The 23,059-nt window shown below is 38.1% G+C and overlaps 1 protein-coding gene across 1 annotated transcript; it reads right to left on the bottom strand.

Moving 5' to 3' along the window:
• Positions 1 to 612: 612 nt before the first annotated feature.
• KCNK16 (potassium two pore domain channel subfamily K member 16) lies at positions 613 to 16,424 on the bottom strand. Its single transcript, XM_039337102.1, has 5 exons — positions 15,944 to 16,424; positions 10,207 to 10,321; positions 8,875 to 9,041; positions 4,332 to 4,497; positions 613 to 2,262 (listed from the first exon to the last, which is right to left on the bottom strand). The coding sequence occupies exons 1-5, from the start codon at positions 16,154 to 16,156 to the stop codon at positions 2,039 to 2,041; spliced, it is 885 nt and encodes a 294-aa protein (XP_039193036.1). The 5' UTR covers positions 16,157 to 16,424; the 3' UTR covers positions 613 to 2,038.
• Positions 16,425 to 23,059: the final 6,635 nt, after the last annotated feature.

Genomic DNA, 23,059 nt, shown 5'->3' with positions numbered 1-23,059 from the left:
GCCAATTTGGTGCAGTGGTTAAGGCATCAGGCTAGAAATCAAGAAACCATGATTTCTATTCCCGCCTTAGGCACAAAGCCAACTGGTACCTTTCTAGGCTTTCTCTTTTTATTTTCTTTCTAACTTTCTCTCAGCCTAGGAAAGAGGCAACAGCAAATCACTTTTGAAAAAAGCCTTGCCACAAAATTGCAGGGACGTGCCTGGGCAGTCTCCAAGAATCAGACATGATTTTTTAAAACAAAGTTTTAAGGAAAGATCCTTTGAAAAGTGAGTTACAACTTTAATCTCTCCTTTTGTGACTATTTTTGTTGTGACTTTTAAGGAAAGTTCTGTAAACCGAATAATTGCCATGCTGACCTTACTTAAAAGATGTTAAGTTGCTGCTCTTTGTATTGATTAAGTATCCAAGAATTGAGCTTAATACTTGGTCATCGCAGAGACTAGGGGTCTTCAAACTTGGCCCTTTTATGACTTGTGGACTTCAACTCCCAGAATTCCTCAGCCATGCACGCTGGCTGAGGAATTCTGGGTGCTGAAGTCAACAAGTCATAAAAGGGCCAAGTTTGAAGACCCCTGGCATAGACAAATGCCTCAACCTGCCTAGTAATAATTAGTAGGTCTTCCAAGGAGTATTCTGTAATTTCTTGGATCCTGCTTGTCAGCACTTGTTGAAGCTCCTTGCTTGGAAAGAGATGAAAAAAAGTTCTACCTTACCATATCTCTCTCCCATATTTCTTGGCATATTTGTTTTTGTTCTTCATGAAAGACTCAGTGGATTGTACTTGCAGAAATTCTGTCAATTTGACTCAATCCATCTAGGAAATCTATCAAGGCGGTCTCATTCTTCAGGCTTTTTTCTTTCTTTCCTACTCAGCAATGTACACTTGCAGCCATGGCATCATCCTATGAAGCTTAATGATGCAGTTCAAAAATGCAAGTACTACTTTGCAAAGTATCAGGATGGTTCTTCTCTCTTTTTACATGAGAGGGAACTCTACTATTAATCTCTGTTTCTGGTCGGTGATACTGGATGGAGCGCTGTCACACAACCTGTTCTGGACTGCCTAAACTAGAAAGTTCCTTTTGATATGGTAGAGAATATTTTTCTACCTTCAGTTGCTAGTACAGATAGCATCAGTACATGGAACAGAGAGGGGCACCTACTTGTTTTAAGCAGCAAAATGCCTGGGCCCCAGACCTGGATGAAGTATAAATAGTAGTTCTAGTTTTCCTCCAATTATTTCAGGTACTAGTATAACAATTTGAACATTTAAATTGAAAATTTCCAGTTATATGCATTCCCTCTTCTCCAGAATAAGCACCAATTCTTTTTTGAAATTGGTATTCTGAACTTTGAGAATTTTAATATCTGCCTTGGGACATCTTCAAGGAGAAAATACTGAGAATATTCAAAGTTCCTTGGAAAAAGGACTAACCAGAGTCTGCTAACTGTAGAGCCAAGGTACTGAGGAAAATAAGTTCAGGGTTTGTTTTTCCTTTGGCTTTTTATGGTCTAATAATAGAAGAAGGACAGGAGAAGAAAAGCTCCTGTCACTGAGATCCATTAGTTTGCAACTATGCCTTGTTTGAAATTTCCTTCACAGATGCAACTAGTAAAATATGTGCATTTTTTCTGTTTAACAGATTTCACTACTTGCTTAAGGGAAATCAGGAAGTGGAGATAAATGACGGGGTTCTCTTGGAAGAAAAAAACCCTTGACCACTTCCAGTAAAATTTTAAAAAGTTATTTTGGAACCCAGTGCCCACAAGCCATTTGATAGGCCTGTTCTAATAATTAGTTCAATGGGAGATAATTGGCTGAATGGAAAGTGTAGTAATTATAATCTCAGTGAATTTTCCCTTCCTTTTCATTCAACTGCTTTTTGCACACAAAGTTTTTACTACTGCTTGGGAAAAAAATCCCTCTGTCTTTTATGAAATTGGTCAGTCACATTATGGGTGGAAAGCAGTATATCATATCCACAGGCTTTGAATGCACATATAAGTTCTTCTAAGCTGCCTATCCATGAGAGACCCTCAGCTGGGAATATGGATCCTGGGTGGATCAGGATTATCTTCTCTTTTGGAAACAGTCACTTCTGTTGTCCCTGGATCTGGCTTTTGTTTATTAAATTGTAGGAATTTCTCCATTACATCTGCTCCCAAATTGAATATCAGAGCAAGCCAGACTAAACCAAAGACAATCCAAATTGCTGCCAAGCTTCGGTACACTGAAATATAGTGCTTGCTAGGATCAGTGCCTATGAAAACAAAAAGGAGAGGGAAACTTAGTTTATCCTAGCTGAATACCTGAAAAGAATTCAAATAAGCTGAATACAGTGCATACATATACAAGTATATTTCAGAAATGGAATTACTTTAGAACATACAGGGAAGTGTATGTAGCTCTTCTCCAGAGCAGTACCATATTTTTCCAGACTTCTGCATGAACCTCCAAAAAGGGCAGTTCCTTAAATGATTCATATCAAAGAGTGCTGTTTTAATAAGTCATTGCATTAAAGCAGCTGAGTCTTACTTCATCTTTGCATGGAAGCCTGAAAAATACATTGCTGCTTTAAAGAAGTATAGGTTCCAGTTATTCAAAATTCCTCTTACCACTATTTTATTTTTGCACATATAGACAGAACAAATTTAGTGGATTGCCTGTATAGTTCCCTTCCTTGTTTTAAGGGAGCTGGGTTTTTTTTAAAAAAAGATGCAAGATGCTTCCTATGTACATCTTGATTTGCAACCTCTATCAATTTTATCAGGCTATCACATAACCTCTTAAATATTGCAATTGGCCACATGCTTCAATCCACGTGGGACTTTCCTTCTACATAGCACTTTATTGTCCTAGGACCTTCTTATTTTAATTACCAAATGCATCAGCAGCTGCCTCCCTTCAGTCCACTCCATCCAGCCTAACACTGCCTCATTCGACTGGCAGAAATGTTTCAATATCTTGGGCAGAAATAAAATGTATTTGGTGCATTTGCTTCCAACCTTTTTTCTGAGATAAAAGTAGTGTACATGAGGATTTCCCTGGATTTCATTCTTTTAACAACCTTGCGAGATTAGTTGGAGTGACCTGGTGAGCTGCAAATTTTTAGCAAGAATCTGGAGTTCTCCAGTCCAAAACTATAGCATACTACTCTGCACTCCCCTGCCCTCTGCTTCTGTCAATGGAAGGTCATAAAATGTCATCTGCACAAGTGCTGCCGTTGAATTAGCTCTCTCCCACAAGAGCCAAAGGAAGGAGAGACTAGTATGGGGTTGCGTAGCATCTCAGTCTCATCCTTGAAATGATTGCTGGAGAGGAACATTTATCTATAGTTTCACATCATGTAAACCAGAAATGCAGGAAGTATGACTCGGGGAAAAGAGGAAATGCACAATATATTTATAAAAAAACCCTTATTTGTGTCTATAACATGTAATTTGTGACTGGTTGTTTTTACGTCAGTGAGAATTGCAGTGTCAAATTTCAGGTAAAAATGAATGTAAAATTGATGCTGCCCAATGAGTTGCAGCTTGATTTACTCTGCAGGAAATCCATCTGGCATAGAAAACAGATTCCTTTTCCTCCAAAATAAATATAATTCTGAAAGTTTTGTCTGCATTTATAGAGAGGAAGCAAAGAAACCACAAATGTCTGTCAGTAGCATTTTCATTTCTTATTCAGCTGCAGTCAGTAACTGAGTCTGGTCCTTTTAAAAACACTTTGTCCACATTAAAGCACTTTTGTTTATGTGACATGTTTGGAGCACTGTGTATAGCACAACTCTCTCACTATCTAAATTAATATAACCTATTAATAATAAAAAAATATTTTCAATTCTAGCTTGTCAGTGAAGTATTTGTAGAAAATATGGTAGCCACTATGGGGAACTTCCCATTTAAAGAAAAGTAAGTTTTATAAAAGCTAAAATCTCATGAGAACTTAGTTTCCTTGTATGAGAACTCACAAGATATCAGAGTTACGTTTGCCAAAATAAAGTGTGTTACTTCTGAATTTTGGGCAATTTTAAAATGTGTTTGAATGTTTTTTACATGCAGAGATATGTGCCATGTGCACCTGAGTTTGCTGATTTCTCTTTTAATCTGTCTCTCTTAAAAAAGTAAGAACCTGTATTCTTGACTCCTAATGGAGCGATTGAATGAGTGAACAAAAAAGTACATGGTAAATATAATTTATATCTCATGGCCATGTTGTTATAAGTGTCACAGGTTTCTCTGGAATTCTTTCTAATCAGTGCTGATGTGATGGCCTGGGGGATGCTCTCTTACTTATAGCACTTAACAATTTATTAACTATTATTATTATTACCTACTACATAATCTCCAAATCCAATGGTGCTGAGGGTGATAAAGGTGAAGTAGAAGCCTTCTCCGTAACTCCAGCCTTCAACATAACTGAAGATCATTGGTGGAAAAACCAGGAAGAGTAAAGTCCCAGCCATCAGAAATAATACCATGGTTAATGTCTGCACCACCTGAGAAATATAAGGATGAAATGGTTGTTCAGTAGTCCTATACTTCCATCTAAAGTATAGTTGCAAATGTGAAGGCTATTTTCAATAGTCCCCAAATGGTGGGTAGCTGAGTTCCAGGAGTGAAATTCATTGAGATATGCTCACACCTGGCCTGTATAGTTATTTTAAAATATTGGCATGCCTATTATCACTTCAGAATGCAGTACTTTTTCTATTTGGTTATCAAAGAATAGAAATAAGTGTAACAGAATATTACATTCATCTACATGAAAGCCCCGAATCACAATGGAGATTTGCTTGGCTATCTTTGACATGATGCTTAGTCATGTCAAAGAGAAGCCACAATTGGATATATTCAGTTACATTTTTGACATTGGTAATATATTTGTTTGAGGAAGAGTATACTTAGAAATATTTTAAAGGTGTGGGAGCCAACCTTATTGAATTAAAAAGCCACCTCTAAAGGATTCTATATAAATTAGTGGAATTTGCAAACCTTTAAATTTACAGAGCAAAAGTGAGGGAAAATAGTGTTCAAGGAGGGAATCAATAGATGCAACTCTCTTTTCATACTGTAAATGATAGAGATTTCTCTATGTATTGAAGAGCTACAAGGACATTTGGTATAGAAAAGTTAACCCAAACCTTAACATGTATGAGTTCATGGTCCCATTTCTGTTCATTTCTTTTCTACAGAAGGTGGAGGCCCCACATCTCTGTCCACATGATGATAGCTATTTTCTACATAGATTCCTAATGCAGTAGCTGTATAGGCAGCCCAAGTCATAGCCTCTTTGCATCACACAGTAAAACAAATGAGATAATTTTAAAGTCAAAACATGAAATTGATACCAACATGTACTATCTCTGGTTCAAAGATGCAGGATTGAAGAAATATGTCCGTAAGATATTAAAGTTAAAGCAAAGATTAGGAATCAAGGGAAACAGTGGAACAGCTTGGAAAGATTCTTGACAGTAGAGAAGGTTAAGTGATTAGTAGGCAGCCTCTCATCAGAAAGCATTGAATGGCTAGAAGAATACCAAGAATATCATACCAGTCCAATACCACTCATTCTGAATGGTGTTTTTCATGACAATGTGGATGAAATTTCTGATTTGTATGTTGTTTAACTATGTGACTCGAAACAAAACTGAACTTCTTGAATAGGCTTCTTTTCATATATTTCCATAAAAGAGGAAAATAATTCTCAATCCCACTCTCCCAAAAAGATACAGTAACTGAAAACTATTCTTCAGTACAAATGCTAAATATGCAGGAACCCTGCCTGCTTTTCCCTCTGAACTCACTTTCTGAAAGGTAACAACATGCAGGATTTCTACCTACCAAGATTGTGGATGGCTAGGGATTTTGTTCTCCTAAATCAAAATAGAAGAAAATCCAGTTTTTAGGAAATACGGGAAACTGCCCTTCCCTCTAAATTATGTCCTTAAATCTAAAAAGCATTTTATAGAAGCAAATATCATGAATCATCTACATTTTAAAAATGAGGTAATATGAAATTTTGTCTTGCTGAAATATACAGAAAGCATAATAGACATTGTTATATATGACTATTCTCCCAGGCAAGTACATCCCTAAGTCAAAGGCAGAGAGCCAAAGAGTTGTGTAACAATTTTGTCTTCATCATTAGCAGGATATTCATTATGCCTCTCCCATGTTCCCTGATTTCTAGTGCAAAGATGTATAACTTATGAAAAACCCTATCTGGGTTAGGTTACTTTTCTGATCTGGCATTTCTTTCTCTAAGTATTAAAAAAAATCATAATCTTGTAATGTTTACATCTTGCAACATAAGGAATTTTGGTATGCATCTTGCCCCAATTCATGTACTATAACTCATCATGTAAATTTCCTGGCAAGCCCTTTTAAAACACGTGAAATCATCCTCTTATTCATATAAAAGTAATTATTAATATTTAGAAACAATTTTCAACAGAGGACCATTTTTCAAAGGCTGCCTGAGGGAGATACGGGTGTGTGTTCCTTTCTTGATGGGAGTGGAATGTCCAGGTTTGCTGCTGATAAATTCATGGTGGGATTCTTTCACAGCTTTATATGTGAGGGGAGAAATACAAAGGTTACCCTCAAGCTTATAGGCTCCCTTGTCACATTTTATTTTGTTGCTATGAAACAGAAATTGTTTGCTTATCTGGGCCCATTTATTATAGATAGTCCTCAGCTTACAATCACAGTTGGGACTGAAACGTCCATTGCTAAGCAATGCAGTCATTAAGTGAATTGTACCTGATTTTACAACCTTTTTCACCATGGTCAATAAGTGAATCACATGGTTGTTAAGTGAATCTGGCTTTCTCATGGAGTTTGCTTGTGGCAAGCCCCCTGGGAAGATTGCACATGGCGATCACAGGACCACAGGACTCTGCAGCTATCATGAATACATGTTGTTTGCCAAGTTTTGATTTTTTGATCATGTGACTGCAAGGACATTGCAACAGTTGTATGTGTGAGGATTGATGATAAGTGACTTTTCAGCACTCTCATAACTTTGAATGGTTGTTAAACAAATGGTTGTAAGTCAAAGACTACCAGTACTCTATTGCAATCGTTTTGTCACAAAAACAAGAATTCAGAGGCATATTACATACTCGGAACATGAAATGACATGGAAATGAGTATCAAGGCTAAAGAAGGACAGAATGAGTGGCCCTCAGTATTCTTGGCCATGTGCTTGTCAGCTGCTTGCTTCATTTTCCTATTTGCAAATGGCCTCCAGCAGATTACGCCAAGGCACTGGATTGATTAAAGCTATTTATCCTCCTCCATAGTCCACTAACTTAAAAAATATAATGCTGCTTTTCCATATTTGTAACTATATGGCTTTAGTCAGTTAAAACTTATGGAAATATCCATGTATTTAACTAACCAAATTGCCATGGTCTCTTATCCAGGCTGCTAGTTTAAGAGGTAGGATAACCAGATTATCTCAGAGACCCCATTGAGATTGGAAAGTATTAGGAAGTAGCACAGAGTTTTCCAACCTGGAGTCCTCCAACGTTTAAGATATGGCAGTTGTTGTGCAATTTATGAGAAGTTGGACAACTGAAGTAATGAAAAATTTGGCTGCTTCTAAGAACCTGAAAACCCACAAATAAAGTTCTATGCAAATCTTGTTTTTAAATCTACTCTTGGGCTTCAGAGAACTATAAAGTCATATCCATGTCAGTCAAAAGAAGTAAGATGTCTGTTGATCTCCAGAGTCATAGATAAGGTGATAGATGAGTCAATGCACAGTTCTTTCTTAATATCATGGCTGACGAGAGTATTGAAACACATTGTTACCATATTTTTGAACTACTATCTTCAAATGCCGCCTGCTAATTTTTTTGTGTTCCAATTACTTCAGTTATGTGGAAATGATCCTCTGTTCATTTCACATATATAATAACTGAAAATCATTATATTAGACACCTTCAAAATTATACATATAAACATCTATCAGGTACTCCGGACTAAGTATTATGCACCACTGCAGAGCAAAGTATAGGGAAAACCGGAATGAAGATGTTCAAAATAATTTGAGATAATGATATTCTTCTTTGTATTAAACTCTAACCTTCTGGCCATCTAGGTTTTCTGTTACTTTTCTGATCTTACTTGTATCCTCAGTTGCTGCAACTTAGCCCTTTGTAATGGCTCCACTTCTACAATTGATACAGATAATCCTCAACTTAAGATCATACTGGAGCCCAGAATTTATGTTATAAGTCATGATGGCTATAAGTTGAGACACCCCCATGACTGGACCCAATTTTATGCCTTTTTTTTGTGGCAGTCCTTAAGAGAGCACCACCATTGTTAAGTGAATACAGGGCTGTTAAGTGCATGCGGCAGTTGTTAACTGAATCCATGTATTCCTATGGACATTTTTTTTGCTGGAAATTGGCTTTAAAGGTCTGGAAACTGGCAAAAAATATCAATTATGGCCACATGACTGTGGAATACTGCAGTTGGCCATATTGGTGAGCAAGTTGCCAAGCTCCTGAAATACGGTCATGTGACTATATATGTGTGCTCAGATGTTGGAACTCTAGAATTGGATTGTAAGTATCTCTTGGGGGCTCCTTCGTAACTTTGAACATTGCTAAGCAACCGGTTATTAAGTGAGGACTACGTGTACTTTTCTTAGTTTTAGTTTATATCTATTTAGATTGTATCTTCTGGAGCTTTTATCAAGAGTGTATAGCTTGATATAACCTGTCACTCTTCAGAAGTTCAAATCGACAAAAGTTTTTTGATGTCCTGGATTGGCATGTGTCCAAGATATTCCCATGTGTCCTATGAATACATGAAAATCATCTTTGTAATGTGTTATGGTAATAAATGAGCAATTGTACCTGAGCTCGCCCTGACTTGTGGACCCATCTGTCCAGGTCAATCAGGTATGTGCTGAGTCCTTTTCCCAACCGATTGAGAAATGCCAAATTAAGAGGGACCCCAAACAAAGCATAAAATACACAGAAGACCTGTCCAGCTACTGTACTGGGGGCCAAGTTCCCATAACCTATAGAAAGAAAAAAAATCTCTTAACGAGGCTCAATTTATATGAAAAAATAATATTTTATTAAGAGAATTCTGCTTATTCTTCTTTCATATCTCATCCTAAATTAAAATTAAAAACTTGCAGTCTTTATTGCTTTTATGATTGAAATTACAGGGATTTTAAAACCGAATTTTGGCTGGTTCATGCACTTTCTGGTGTCCTGAGTGCCCCCTAAAGCAGATTTTACAAATACACAATTGATACTGTATATTCTGTAGACAAGACAATCATAGAAAAAAAAATCACATAAAATGAATGTAGTTGAATATAATGGCTTTTAAAATATACATCTCAAAGTCTGAAACTTCTATGATGCAGATTTGCAAACTGCTTTGTATCATCAGTCACACAAGATTCAACTTTTACCTAAAGCAGGGGTAGGCAACCCAAAACACTCAAAGAGCCACTTGAACCCGTTTCCCACTGAAAACAAAACACTGGGAGCCGCAAAACCCTTTTGATATCTAAAATGAAGCTAACACTGCATATATTCTTTTTTACCTTTATTATAGGTGTGTGTGTGTGTGTGTGTGTGTGTGTGTGTGTGTGTGTGTGTATCTCATAAAGGTAAAAAAGGATAGATCCAGTGTTATCTTCGTTTTAGATGTCAAAAGGGTCTCTCTGTCTCTCTCTCCTCTCCCTCTCTCTGATCTTCTGCTCACCTGGCAAGCTGGCTTCAAGCTGTTCTCCAACACTCAGGAGTAGGCAACCTCGGCTCTTTTATGACTCATGGACTTCAACTCCCAGAATTCCTGAGTCAGCATAACTGGGTTAGCTAGCTCTCTCCTGTCCTTCCTGCTTCCTGTTTCCTGCTTCCTGCAGAGATGCAGCAAAGGGAGGAGCTCCGCCCAATAAGCTTTTCAGCTCCTCAGAGAACACCGTGAGTCCACTCTCTTTTTTATACACAAACGTAAACACACACACACACACACACAGAGAGGGGGGGAGGAAGCACAAGTGCCTCTCTCTGTTGCTCTCTGCAAATGGCAGAAGAGGCTGGGAGCTGCAGGGGAAGGCTCAAAGAGCCACATGCAGCTCTGGAGCCTCAGGTTGCCGACCTGTGACCTAAAGTATTGTGGACATCTAAAGAAGAAAGATTTCCAGAGAGAAAAATAACTCACATTACCTATAGTAGTGACCACAGTCCCAGCAAAGAAGAAACTATTGCTGAAGTCCCAGTTACTAGGATTGTTTGAATTTCCTTCAGGGTTGACTCCTTTTTCCCAAGCTTCCATAATGACCTGTCATGGAAACAATTGTAAAAGAAAGAAAGGAAGAAAGAGATTGTTTAAAACTGGAAGATTATAGCAATTAAGTAGTAAAATGCATTCAGTTTCCAATATTCACTATTTATAATTTCTTTTATAGTAATGAGACAGCCCATGTTATTCTGCCAATGAAATAGGACTGCTTATAGGAGATGAGCAGGCTGAACTGGAAGGTGGGGGTTAAATGTGTCATCAGTTTGGAATCATTATGCAGCTGCAAGAGATCCAAGTCTAACTCCTCATCAATTCTGTTAACCTCTATTTAGTGCCAATTTAGCTTTGATTGTTAATTGACCAGATTCTATAAATATAGTAATAATAAACTCTTCAGTGGTTTGAACTGAAGTAGTGTGTGCCTGACACTACTAGATGCGTTAAGAGTTGTACACAACCCATTATACTCTTTCAGTGAGAACAATTACAATTGTGTTTAGAGTTTGTGGAGAACTCATACTTCTCAAATGTATACATGAATGAAAGCAAAATGAATTCTTCTACCAAATTCTACTATGTAGTTTGTACCTTTTTTAAAAAAAATCAACCAAGTGTTAACCTACAAATGGTTAATGTATAAATATGTATAATCTATAAAAATAGGTAGATTAAGAGAAAATGCACAATGAAGTAGAATGGATTTAAGGTTTTTAAAAAATGAGTAACTCAAAAGAATTAAATGTGATAGATTTAACCATCCTTAGTAAGTATAGCAAGATCTGGAGAGGACTCTTTCACTGGAATTTGCAACTGTCTGGATGGTTGTGGATCAGCTACAGTGGGGCAATGAGAGGGATGCAGTACCTATTTAATACCAGAAAGGTATTAGTAAGAAAGGGTTTAGTAAAAGATTGGAATGGTGGGAAATGGGGTGACTGCAAATAGGGTATTTGTAAACAATTTAGAGTATCTCTAAAAGTTTAATTAAGGAGTAAGTATCAGACCTTTACAACGTTAAGCAGGAAAAACAGGGTTTAAACTCTTGTGGCATAGGTAGGTAGAAAGATTCTTAGACTCTTAGAGAGACTCTTAGATTCTTAGAGAGGTTGATTATATTTTTAATTCTGTTTTTAATTTTTCCCCTTTTAGATCGTTTTATGTTTTTTGTCTGTAATCCATCCAGAGTTACTTCGACCGTGAGATGGGTAGTTTCTAAATTTGATTAAATAAATAGGGTCAGTTATATTTGCAATAAACTTTAACATATCCACACCTCATTCTTGGATTATAGCAAAAGCATTATTATGGAGTGAGTTGTAATTCTTAGAAAAACATTTAGAAGTATCTTGAAAGAAAGTACTGAGAAAGCATAACGCCATTTGTTGATCAGGAAGTTTTCCAGCCTACCAAAAGAAGCTGAGTTCTATTCTTAATTGCCTGCATTTCTCATTGTCTGAATACAATTCAGAAATTATGGTAGTCTGCTTAATATTAATTTATTATGATGATTGTAGTGCTCCAAAATTATTTCATTAATTTTTGTGTCCTTTAAACCAGGGCTTTTCAACCAGTGGTATGGGTACCACCTGTGGTACATTGGCACCTGGCAGGTGGTATGTGACGATCCTAGAAAAGTGGTAGAGGGGGAGGGGAATGAGCTGAACCTGTGGCAGCACCGCACAAGCCTGAGCGAGAGATGGCTGGAGCTTTCCAGCTGATCGGCACTTCTTCGGGGCTGTCGGCTCAGTGGAAGCGCCAGGATCAGCACCAGGATCAGCACCAGGTTCCGGCTGGAGCTCCGTGCTGATCCTGGTGCTTCTGCTGAGCCCTGAAAAGCACCAATCAGCTGGAAAGCAGCACTGATCCTGGCACTTATGCTGAGCCCAGAAGAAGCTCCGATCAGCTGGAATGTTGCAGCATCTCCAGGATCTTGTGATTTACATTCAGATGCTTAGCAACTGATTCATACTTATGATGGTCACAGTGTCTCAGGGTCATGTGAAGTGACCAAAACCTGCTGCAACCACCCAGCAGACGGGGAATAAAAACCAAACACCAGCCCCACCCCACCCCCACTGCCAATCCTTAAGAGAAATGCTCACAACAATGAAAACCTTGGACAGGAGGAAGAGCACCGCCGGGCGGGCAGGCAGGTGTCTTGCTTGGCTGTGGCTTGGGGGGCACTTTTTTCAGTGCCATTGTAACTTTGAACAGTCACTAAGTGAACTGTTGTAAGCCGAGGACTACCTGTACTTTATCACTTTTTTCCTTTTTTGGGGGGGGGGTCATCAAGTTTTTGACACCTTGCTAGGCGACTGGTGGTACTCACATGTTGCCATATCCTAAAAGTGGTACCGTGGGTGAAAAGATTGAAAAGCCCTGCTTTAAACTGCAATAAAATACTTTCCTATGCTTGGTTCTGAATGTACTTTCATGGGCCAAGGGTGTAGCTACAATTTCGATCTTTTCTATGATGCTTGTGCTGAAACCCTCCAATACTATCTTATGATCGAGCCTAGATGTTTCTTTGTTGAATCTCGTTAGAAATTAGAGAAGTGCCAGCACATAAACTCCCATGCAACAGTTGTAAAGCAGAGAATGGACCACATTGCGTAAGGGTTCTGGCTAAAGTACAGTAATACTAAGCTGAAAATAATAACAAGGATTAATATTGGAATGCTGATACTTGGCAAATGCATTACATTTATGAAGATTTATGTTGTAACTGAACTATCGATGCCCTCTAGTGTTTTTGTATAGTATCAACCAGCATTGATCACAGAAAATAATGCTCCAAAATGAAGCATGCTTACCTTAGAAAATTGAGGGTTTTTTTTTTTAACAGCAGCAGCAAATATGTGGAATTTTCTTAATTTCTGTTTATATTGTGGAGAACAAAATGTTCAGTTTTTCAGAGGACAAGCTACATTGTTTATCTTTGATTATAAATGCTATCATTAAAACATTTTGTTGGGGAAAATAATAATTATCACTTCAATCAAATGCTAAACTATTGGTTTAAAGCAAGAGCCAAAGAAAACAAAATATGAAACCTTCATATATATTAAAAGGTCAAGCCACTTCCCCTCAAACTACCATTCTTTAAAATCAGTGCAAAATATATCTTTTTAAAAATTGCACATAGGAGTTAATTATGTCATACAATACTTATTGTTTCTTATGCAAATATTCCTTATATTCCCCCATTTTTAGATTACTACTCTGCAACATTGAGTATAAACAAAGAAATGGAAAATTGATTGTGGGATGGATATTCAGGAAGTTGGAACTGGACATTTTTATGTTTATTTTTTTTGTTAATTAAGCAACCTTTATTTTTATTTTCTGTCATTTTATCTTAACTTATTTTTTGGAATGGAGGTGCTCAGGAGTAGTAGAACTCTTCAATTTAGAGTTTGTAAAACAAAGGCGATGACAATTCCCTCATGGATTTAACTCAAAGTAGTTGCAGAGGAAAGAAAATGAAAATCTGTAAGCTCTTTAGTAACTAAGCTGGAAGGCAAAACTAGAAAAGCTCTATGCCCGTGGTGGCGAACCTATGGCACGCGTGCCACAGGTGTCACGCAGAGCCCTCTCTGTAGGCACATGTGCCGTCGCCCCAGTCCTAGGCCTTCAGCTGGGTTTTAGAAAACCTTGTCGCTTTAGGCCTCCGCCGCCATGTGCAAAAAAAAAAAAAAGATTCAATCAATCAATTTTAACTTCTTGCGGGGGAAAAACAAGATCTCACAAAGTTGGAATTGATTGATTGAACTTTTTAGTCCCACCCAGTCTGCCTTTACCAACAAAGCCACACCCACCCAATTGGCCACACCCACCTGGCACCTGACGATACATAAGTGGGTTTGGGGTTGCAGTTTGGGCACTCGGTCTCTAAAAGGTTCGCCATCAGTGCTCTATGCCCTTGTTATGACTTGTACAATGGCAGAGTTGGGAGGTGCGTTAGGATTAGAGATGTATCTGTTGACCCTCCCCAACACCTACAGTCTTGGATGTTACAATATGTTAGGAAGAATTGCAATGGGGAAAGGGAAGGTAGCAGAAAAAACTTCAAATTTTTTCCAACTAAATGGAAGGAAAAAGCTTCCTTTGAATTACTGCTTCATGAATTGTTAACAGAACACATAATGTTCATACGTCTAGATCCAGTTCACACATCTTAGTAAGCTATAATGGGCCTGCTTTGGCTCTATCAATATGCACTGTGGTTTGTAAACCAGGGTTTATGTCTTATAATTATGCATAAATAAGGCTACCATAACTTGCTCTATACAATTGTGGCTTACTATGATGTGTGAATCCAGCCATAAATTTGTATTTATGTATTTGTGATATATGATTTGTATTCATACATGCCTATGAGTAATTTCCAAAAACTGAGAAATAGAGCCAGTGACATTTAGCAGTGACACCCTTTCCTTGTAGTATGCATGTCACTAATGTAATAAGGTCCAATCAATGTTGTTTAGGCATTTACAAGCTGTCACAGATGCATCTGTTTTCTGCTATCAGATTTTTGTTTGTGGGTTATAGGTTTTGCTTGTTTTTACAGTGATAGAAGGGCATCATCTTTTCAAGAAAAAATAGAGGGAGTTAATATTTCTTCCAGATAAACAAACAATCTAGTTAGCATACTGTACACAAAAATGCCTCCCCTCCCACCTCACAATATAATCTGCTAAAATGAAGGAATAGACTGAGCTCTCAAAAATCCTCCACAATATTGTGGGGGAAATCACATGGGGGGAGGGGCTGTGGGAAGAAGGCAACAGAAGTAGATTCCCATTTTTTCCCCAAGTCCAACGGAAAGGAAAAACTCCCTGCAAACTCCTGTTCCATAGGGGAATACTTCACCTTCAAAGAACTAAAGATCTAAAATAGAATAAATTATTGGAGTGTAATGACCTAATCTATGATATAATATGCAATCCACTCAGCCTAATGACCAAATATTCATAAATGATGCAGTAGCTTGGCAGAGCGCAAGGCTGTTTGTCAACCTCATAGAAATCCCAACAAAACTGCATGCATTGCTTGGCCCTAGTACAGGTGTAGGCAACCTTGGGTCTTTTATGACTTGTGGACTTCAATTCCCAGAATTCCTGAGCCAGCCAAGGTTGCCTACCCCTGCCCTAGTAGGAAGGAAAAAAGGAAAGTGAATTGCAATTGGAATTATGGGAAATTATAATATATAGCCAGGAATAAGTCCATACACATAAGCACTTATTCATTAATCATAGGAGGAGGCCTTATTATAATAAAAGGGCTCTTCTATTTCTGTTGCATTTTCATTGGATAAAAGGAAGATACTTATGAAGATTGAATTATTTCTCAACAGAGGTCAGGTGCTTTGGCTAGACTACACATAGAGAGAAAACTAAATAACTAATATTGACAATTAGAAATGCATATTAAATAGAGGGTTTCCCACCCTGAGTATTTGCTGCTATGTGGCTTTCTCCAATTTTCTGACCATTTGGGGGTTAGATTTGATAATCTTTAGAAGACAAACTCTCTTTAAAAGGATGGGCCAAGTCAAGGCCAGCATTCTCTATGCATTAGCCATCCAAATTGGCCAGAGATGCAGCTCCATGTTAATATTGGCTGTGTGGATACACACTGAAAGTGGAAGGTGGTCCTTACCTGCACAAACTGCTCCAGAGCTTGCCGATCCAGGCATGTATAGTTTTGCAGGAACATAAGCTTCTTCATTTGGAACTGGTCTCGACTCTGGGCTTCTGCCTGCTTCTCTAGAAGCTGGAACACCGTAGCTCCCAGGAGGAGATAAAAGAGATACCCGAACACCAGTGTCAGAGTCCAGCTAAGCTGCCAGTTGCATACGGTGAGGTAGGGCATGGCTGTTGGTGGGCAGGCAGACCTGACCTAGTGGAGCCAAGCGTTATTCCATGGGTTAATGTTCTTGCTCCAAGAGGCATAGAAGAATTGCACAGCTGTCTTTTCAGTGCATACGGCTAAGATCCTGTTTAAACAGCTTGTGAGCATCAGGTCTAGACAACATGAACTAAAACAAACAGATTTAACTCCCACCTCTTCAGTTGGGAGTAAAATCACACTGGTTTGTTACTGCATTTCTGGTAACAGTGATGCATTTTCATTAACAATAAGTAAAATACAGACAAACTCAGTATTTCTTACATTTGGGGATTGGCCAATTGGGCTAAAAGTCCTATAAATGGACTTAATTAGCACTATTGGAAGTTGATGTACTGCTAGTGATGAATAATAGGATAAGCGACAGTAGCAATCTCCAGCTTGATGCCTTCCAGTTGTGTTGAACATTAACTTCTATAATTCCTAGTTTGAATGCTGCATGATAAAGATTTTCTTTTGTTTGTTTGTTTTCCATTTCCACAGTATTAGCAATTTGGAACATCATATCATACAGCAGTTATGTAGTACTGGGTAGGAACAGGGCATAGCAACCCCTGGTGATAATTGGAATTAGAAGCCAAGCATCCTTACAAAATTTGCACTTGAAACATCACATGCAAATAGGAAAAGTTGGCATACTACCATGGTTAAGTCACTTAAGTGTTGCTGACACTCACAGATATTGTGTCTTGCCATCAGATCAAAGACCTGTGGAATGGGAAACCTGAAGAGGAACTAAAATCCTTCCCTGCATTGGACTCACAAGAGACGCTCAGATAATCTATTCTGCTCCTCTCCCACCTGTTCAGAGCACACAAAAGAGAGTAAAGAGCTAAATGAGCAATATTTATCCTGGTGCCAAAGTACAGTAGCAATGTGTCCTCTGTTATCACCTATGATAGAAGTGCTTTGTTGCCATCTACACAAGTGGTTGCTGTGGGAAAGGGTTCTCTGCATCTCATATATACAGACACAGCTCCAATGCCTCTTCACAAGGAGAAACACCACAGTATACTTCAATCTATACAGAGCCTGTTTCTACATGGACAAGGTTTTTTTTCCAACTCCAGATGATGATGGTTGGGAATGTTTATTGTTAATTTAAATATTAGTAGATTACCTGCCCTGTAATACATCTCCAAATGGCATATAAAACTGGAAAAACATTTGGTTTCCTGGATCATGGGCTGCATTTTCTACATGAAGGACTCTTGGCAAGGGATGGACTGCACCTCACTAAAATAGGGGAAAAGGTACTCAGAAAAAGACTGGCCCAACTCATCAGGAGGGCTTTAAACTAAAATTGACGGAGAAGGGTGACCAATCTTTAGAATCTCTAGAAAACAAAACCAGTAATAAATCCCAAGAAAACAAATCAAACAATGAGGTTTGGAGTAATGAGAAAAAAGAAAAACTCCAATAACAATCAGGAGATGTAGGAAACATACCCACAGACAGGCATAAAGGTCTTAAATGCTTATAGACAAATGCTCAAAGCCTGGGGAACAAACAGGGTGAACTAGAAGCAATAGTACATGAGTTGGCAGTTACAGAAACCTGGTGGGATGAAACCCATGACTGGAATGTACTGATGGATGGATACAAATTGTTCAAAAGATATAGATCTACAGAAAGAGGAGGGGGAGTTGTACTATATGTAAGAGAACACTACATATCTATAGAAATGCACATGATCAAAGATAAAATCCCTCCAGAATGTATATGGGTCAATATAAAAGGGGGAGAAAAGTGACATTGCCATAGGTGTATATTACAGACCACCCAACCAATCAGAAGAAATAGATGAACTCTTTGCCAACCAGTTAACAAACATGTAGGAAGCATACCACAGTAGTAATGGGAGACTTCAACTATCCAGATATCAACTGGGAGACAAACTCTGCAGTGAGTGGGAGATCAAACAGATTCCTAATCCACCTAACCGATAACTTTATCATCCAAAAGGTGGAGGAGGGAACTAGAAGTAAAGCTATACTGGCCCTAATCCTTACTAATTGAGAAGAAGCGAGGGAATTGAAGTTGCCAGAACCTTGGTGGAAAGTGACCATGTCATGCTGAAATTCAATATAATGCAAATACAAACAATAGAAAATAATCCAACCAGAGTCTTAAACTTCAAAAGAGCTGATCTTAACAAACTCAGAGAGAACCTAGGAAAGATTCCATGGACAAAAATCCTAAAGGGGAAAACAATGCATGAAACATAGGAAACTCTGAAAAATGAGATCATAAAAGCCTAATGCAGCACAATACCGCTGAACAAGAAAAAACAAATTCAAGAGGAAACCAGCATGGCTACACAAAGCTCTCTCTGACAAACTGAAAGACAAAAACGACAAGTACAAAATATGGAAAGAGGAGCAGATAATAAGGCCGATTATCAGCAGACAGCCAGAACATGCAAAGATGAAGTCAGGAAGGCAAAGGCTCAGAATGAACAAAAACTTGCAACAGAAATCAAGGACAATAAAAAAGTTTAAACATATTAATAACAAAAAAAGTCAAGGAAACTGTAGGTCCACTAAAGAGAGAAGACGGCAAGGAAATAACAGGCAATAGGGAGAAAGCAGAGCTGCTTAACTCATTCTTTACATCAGTGTTCACACAAAAAGAAATTATAGCCCAATATACCAAAAAAAAAACCAACTGCAAAAAACAAACCAGAAAGAAAAATTAAAATAAAAAAAATGGTAAGAGAACACCTATCTGAACTTGACAAATATAAATCACTGGGACCTGACAGATTACATCCCAGAGTTCTGAAGGAGCTGGCAGATGTTATCTCAGAACCATTGTACCATATCTTTCAAAAATCCTGGAGCACCGGGGAAGTACCTGATGATTGGAAAAGGGCTGATGTGGTTCCCATCTTCAAGAAGGGGAAAAAAAACCAGACCCAGGAAACACCAATCAATCTAACATCAATACCTGGGAAGATCTTGGAAAAGATAATCAAAAAACAAATCTGCGAACAACTAGAAGCAAACAAAGTTCTAACCAGCAGCCGGCACGGGTTTGTCAAAAACAGATCATGCCAAACCAATCTTATTTCATTCTTTGATAAAGTGACTAAATTAGTAAACCAGTGAAACACTGTGGACATAGTATACTTAAAACTTCAGTAAGGCATTTGACAAAGTAGACCACAACCTGCTGCTTAGTAAGCTAGAAAAAAGTGGGATAGATAACAACACCATCAGATGGATCTGTAGCTGGCACACAAACCATACTCAGTGAGTAGTTTTCAATGGTACTACATCCATATGGAGAATAGTGAGCAGTGGGGTACCACAGTGCTCCATTTTAGGCCCAGTACTCTTCAATATCTTCATTAATGACTTAGATGAGGGAATAGAAGGGGAATTCATCAAATTTGCAGATGATACCAAATTGGCAGGAATCGCCAACATTCCAGAAGACTCTGGATCCAAAAAGATCTTGACAGACTTGAACAATGGGCCCTATCCAACAACATGAGTTTTAATGTGGAGAAAAGCAAAGTTTTACATTTGGGTAGGAAAAATCAAAGGTTTAAGTATAGATTAGGCGAGATCTGGCTCAAAAACAGCAACTGTGAGAGGGACCTCGGAGTCCTAGTGGATGATCACTTGACTATGAGCCAGCAATGTGCAGCAGCAGCCAAAAAAGCTAATACAATCCTGGGTTGTATAAAGAGAGACATAGAATCAAGATCACGCGAAGTATTAGTAACACTTTATAAAACCCTAGTAGGACCACACCTGTAATACTGCAACCAATTTTGGTCACTATACTACAAAAAAGATGTTGAGACCTTGAAAAATATTCAGAGAGGAGCAACTAAAATGATCAAAACCTGGAGACTAAAACATATGAAGAACAGCTGCAGGACTTGGGTTTGGCTAGTCTAAAGAAAAGAAGAAATAGGGGTGACATGATAGCAGTATTCCAGTATTTGAGGGGCTGCCACAGAGAAGGGAGGGTGTCAAACTATTCTCCAAAGCATTAGAGGGTAAGACAAGAAACAATGGTTGGAAACTGATCAAAGAGAGAAGCAACCTGGAATTAAGGAGAAACTTCCTAACAGTTAGGACAATTAACCAGTGGAACAGCTTGCCCCCAGAAATCGTGGATGCTCCATCACTGGAGGTTTTAAAGAAGAGACTGGATAGTCACTTGTCTGAGATGGTATAGATTCTCCTGCTTAAGCAGGGGGCTGGACTAGAAGACCTCCAAGGTCCCTTCCAGCTCTATTCTATTCTATATAAAGCACAAAATAATAAGCACTACAAAAACGCTCTTGTGCTTTTTCAAAATATTGAGGTGAATACAGTTTCTTCATGTGCCTAAATTGTAACCAAATTACTATGATCTGGCTAAATGGTTTCTAATAATGGAACTAGTCTGCAGGCCTTAAACCTCTCCATGCTCCTTCTCCACATGGGGTTGAAGGCATGAGTGAATGTACAACTCTTTAATACTTGAGTGGCCCTGTCAACTTTATGCATTAACAAGAATCACTGTAATATATTAAAATTGTATGTATCAACAACTCTTAAATAAACAAACCAGCAAGTCCAGCCAATCCTAAATCAATCAATATTATATGCAATGGAGGGAGATACTCCAGCTGTTTGCTTTAACATGTAGATTTAAAGATGATAGGGGCCCAGTTCTTGATAGTCTTGTTCATCAGTGGGGCCCTTTTCTGACTTGAGAGGCCCTTATGCTTTAGGGGCCCCTGATAAATTGTCAATTGTACTTTCATTGGTAGATGTTCTCTAGGGAATCTCCAAAGAATCACACAATTCTTTGTCCTGGGCAATGGTTACATATTTAAATTTTTTAAGAAGCAGCTCCAGTGGCCCAAAAGAAACAGGAAGAAACAAATCAGGAAACAGTGCAAGGTGAATGCTTTCACAACTACATCATATTCATTCTGATTAATTCCTTTTGTTAGTCCTTTGGAAGTGTTTGAATGGAAAAGTAACATGTAAGTTTACTACAATGAAGGAAGGGAAGGAGAAATCATGGCAGTCAGCCTCAATGGTATGACTACCACCAGAGAAGCTTTATTTAGTGAAATCCAGCTTCCAGCGGCTATTAAAAACATTTGAGATCCTTGAATGACTAGCATTCCTTCATTCAAGGTCTGCACATTGCATTAGTCAGAGCTTCATAGTTAAAACTGAAGTCTGATTACAGGTATAGAAACAAACCCATTTAGTCAGATGAATGGCAGAGATTTCTAATGTGTTTTGACAAGATTATTATCTCTAATGGTGGGAATAAAGTAGTATGTTAAAAGAATGTTAAAGTAGCAGGCACTGCTAATCAATCAGTGGGAAATAAAATATAGAGGTGTTTTATAAAAAGAAAAAGAACAAAGACTCCAACATAAGACATGCCAGGAGATGGTTTTAGCATTTTTAGATGGTTTTAGCATTTTTAGATGGTTTTAGCATTTTTAGTTGAAAAAAGACAAGGAGAAATACTTATTTTTATGACAATTACTGTCCAGGCAACAGGCAAAATGAATATGTGAGAGAAAGACCTGAGGATTAAAGTAAACCACATGGCCCTAAATGTTTATTCAGAAGATCCTGCCCTAACTAATTATAAAATTAATGGGGCTTCATCTCAGATAAATGGGTTATAAATGTGCAATCTAAATGCCAAATTTCATTCCCATTGTGGAGTCCATGGTGTTCTCTTGTCAGTTATTGCCAATGATTTAGATTTTTTAGATTTAGTCAAGAAAAATAAACTTTAAACAAAAATAAAAATTCACATTTTACTCAAAAGTATTTCATATATCCCAGCTACAAGGGGCAAATGTCCTCTGATGGCCCTAGGTGGCATATACATTTAATGAACATGGAGAAGTGTGAGTGCCAAAGTTGTGAGACAAAACTTAATCAAAATATAGTGTAAGTGCTCTCCATGTTCAAGGCCAAAAATGAGTGACAAAAGTCAATTATCATATAAGGGTGGAAGAAGGACACAGAATTTAAAACTTTGGTCTGTTGTAAAAGAATGACTTGATCACTTGATCCTACAATGCCTAATGTTCTCCACTATTAGGATTCTTGGATCAACAATGCCTTTCCAAGCATTGTCCTTGTCTCTGCTGAATACTGGTTTGAATTCCTAGATAGGAATTTACTGCAAAGCATAAATTTACCAAGGTAATGAGGGCACTGAAGGCCAATGTCTATTGGTTCAGCTGGTGGTGACCATGGAATATATGGAAGACAGCAACTTGGAATGTTGTCTGGGTTTCTAGAAATAGTTATTTCTGTGCCCTGGTGAAGCTCTGACAGAAAGAGTGAATGAGCACTTTGAATTGAGAAGACAATGTGTAGCCATGGAATTCTATTTTTATAGCCACCAAAGCTGCCTTGTAGTAATAATGGATATTAAGTGCTAATTCTAATACATGTTTAGCACAGGATTGTTTCTTTTAATACAAATATCTCAGAGAAAACTCTGGAAAAACCTCAGCCCTCCAGTATGTGACATTTCCCTTTCCACATAGTTCTCCACTAAGTAGCCCTTGTCCTTCGATGTTAAATCTACCTTCTGGGTACAAAATATTGTCCGCTTCTGCTATAAAAGTCGGCAGGAGTAATACAAACGTTTTGCTGAAGGAGGAGGGATTAATAATAACTGCCTTTGCAATCTGCGTGTTTGCACCTGCATATTTGTTCATTAAAACATGTCATGCTGTTTTCTTGGCTTGGCTGATGCCTCTGCACTTCTGCTAATTCAAGACATCATTCATCCATCCGTCTGTCCATCCATTCAGTTTGTATGGCTGCCCATCTCAAAGACTCTGGGCAGTTTACATGCTCATACTATGGATGT

The sequence above is a fragment of the Crotalus tigris genome, unplaced genomic scaffold (assembly GCF_016545835.1).
Source record: "Crotalus tigris isolate CLP2741 ecotype Arizona unplaced genomic scaffold, ASM1654583v1 scf7180000017668.6805642782:7212621, whole genome shotgun sequence".
Lineage (NCBI taxonomy): Eukaryota > Metazoa > Chordata > Lepidosauria > Squamata > Viperidae > Crotalus > Crotalus tigris.
Note: the sequence above shows the minus strand (reverse complement) of the source record. Positions and strands in the feature narration are given on the sequence as shown.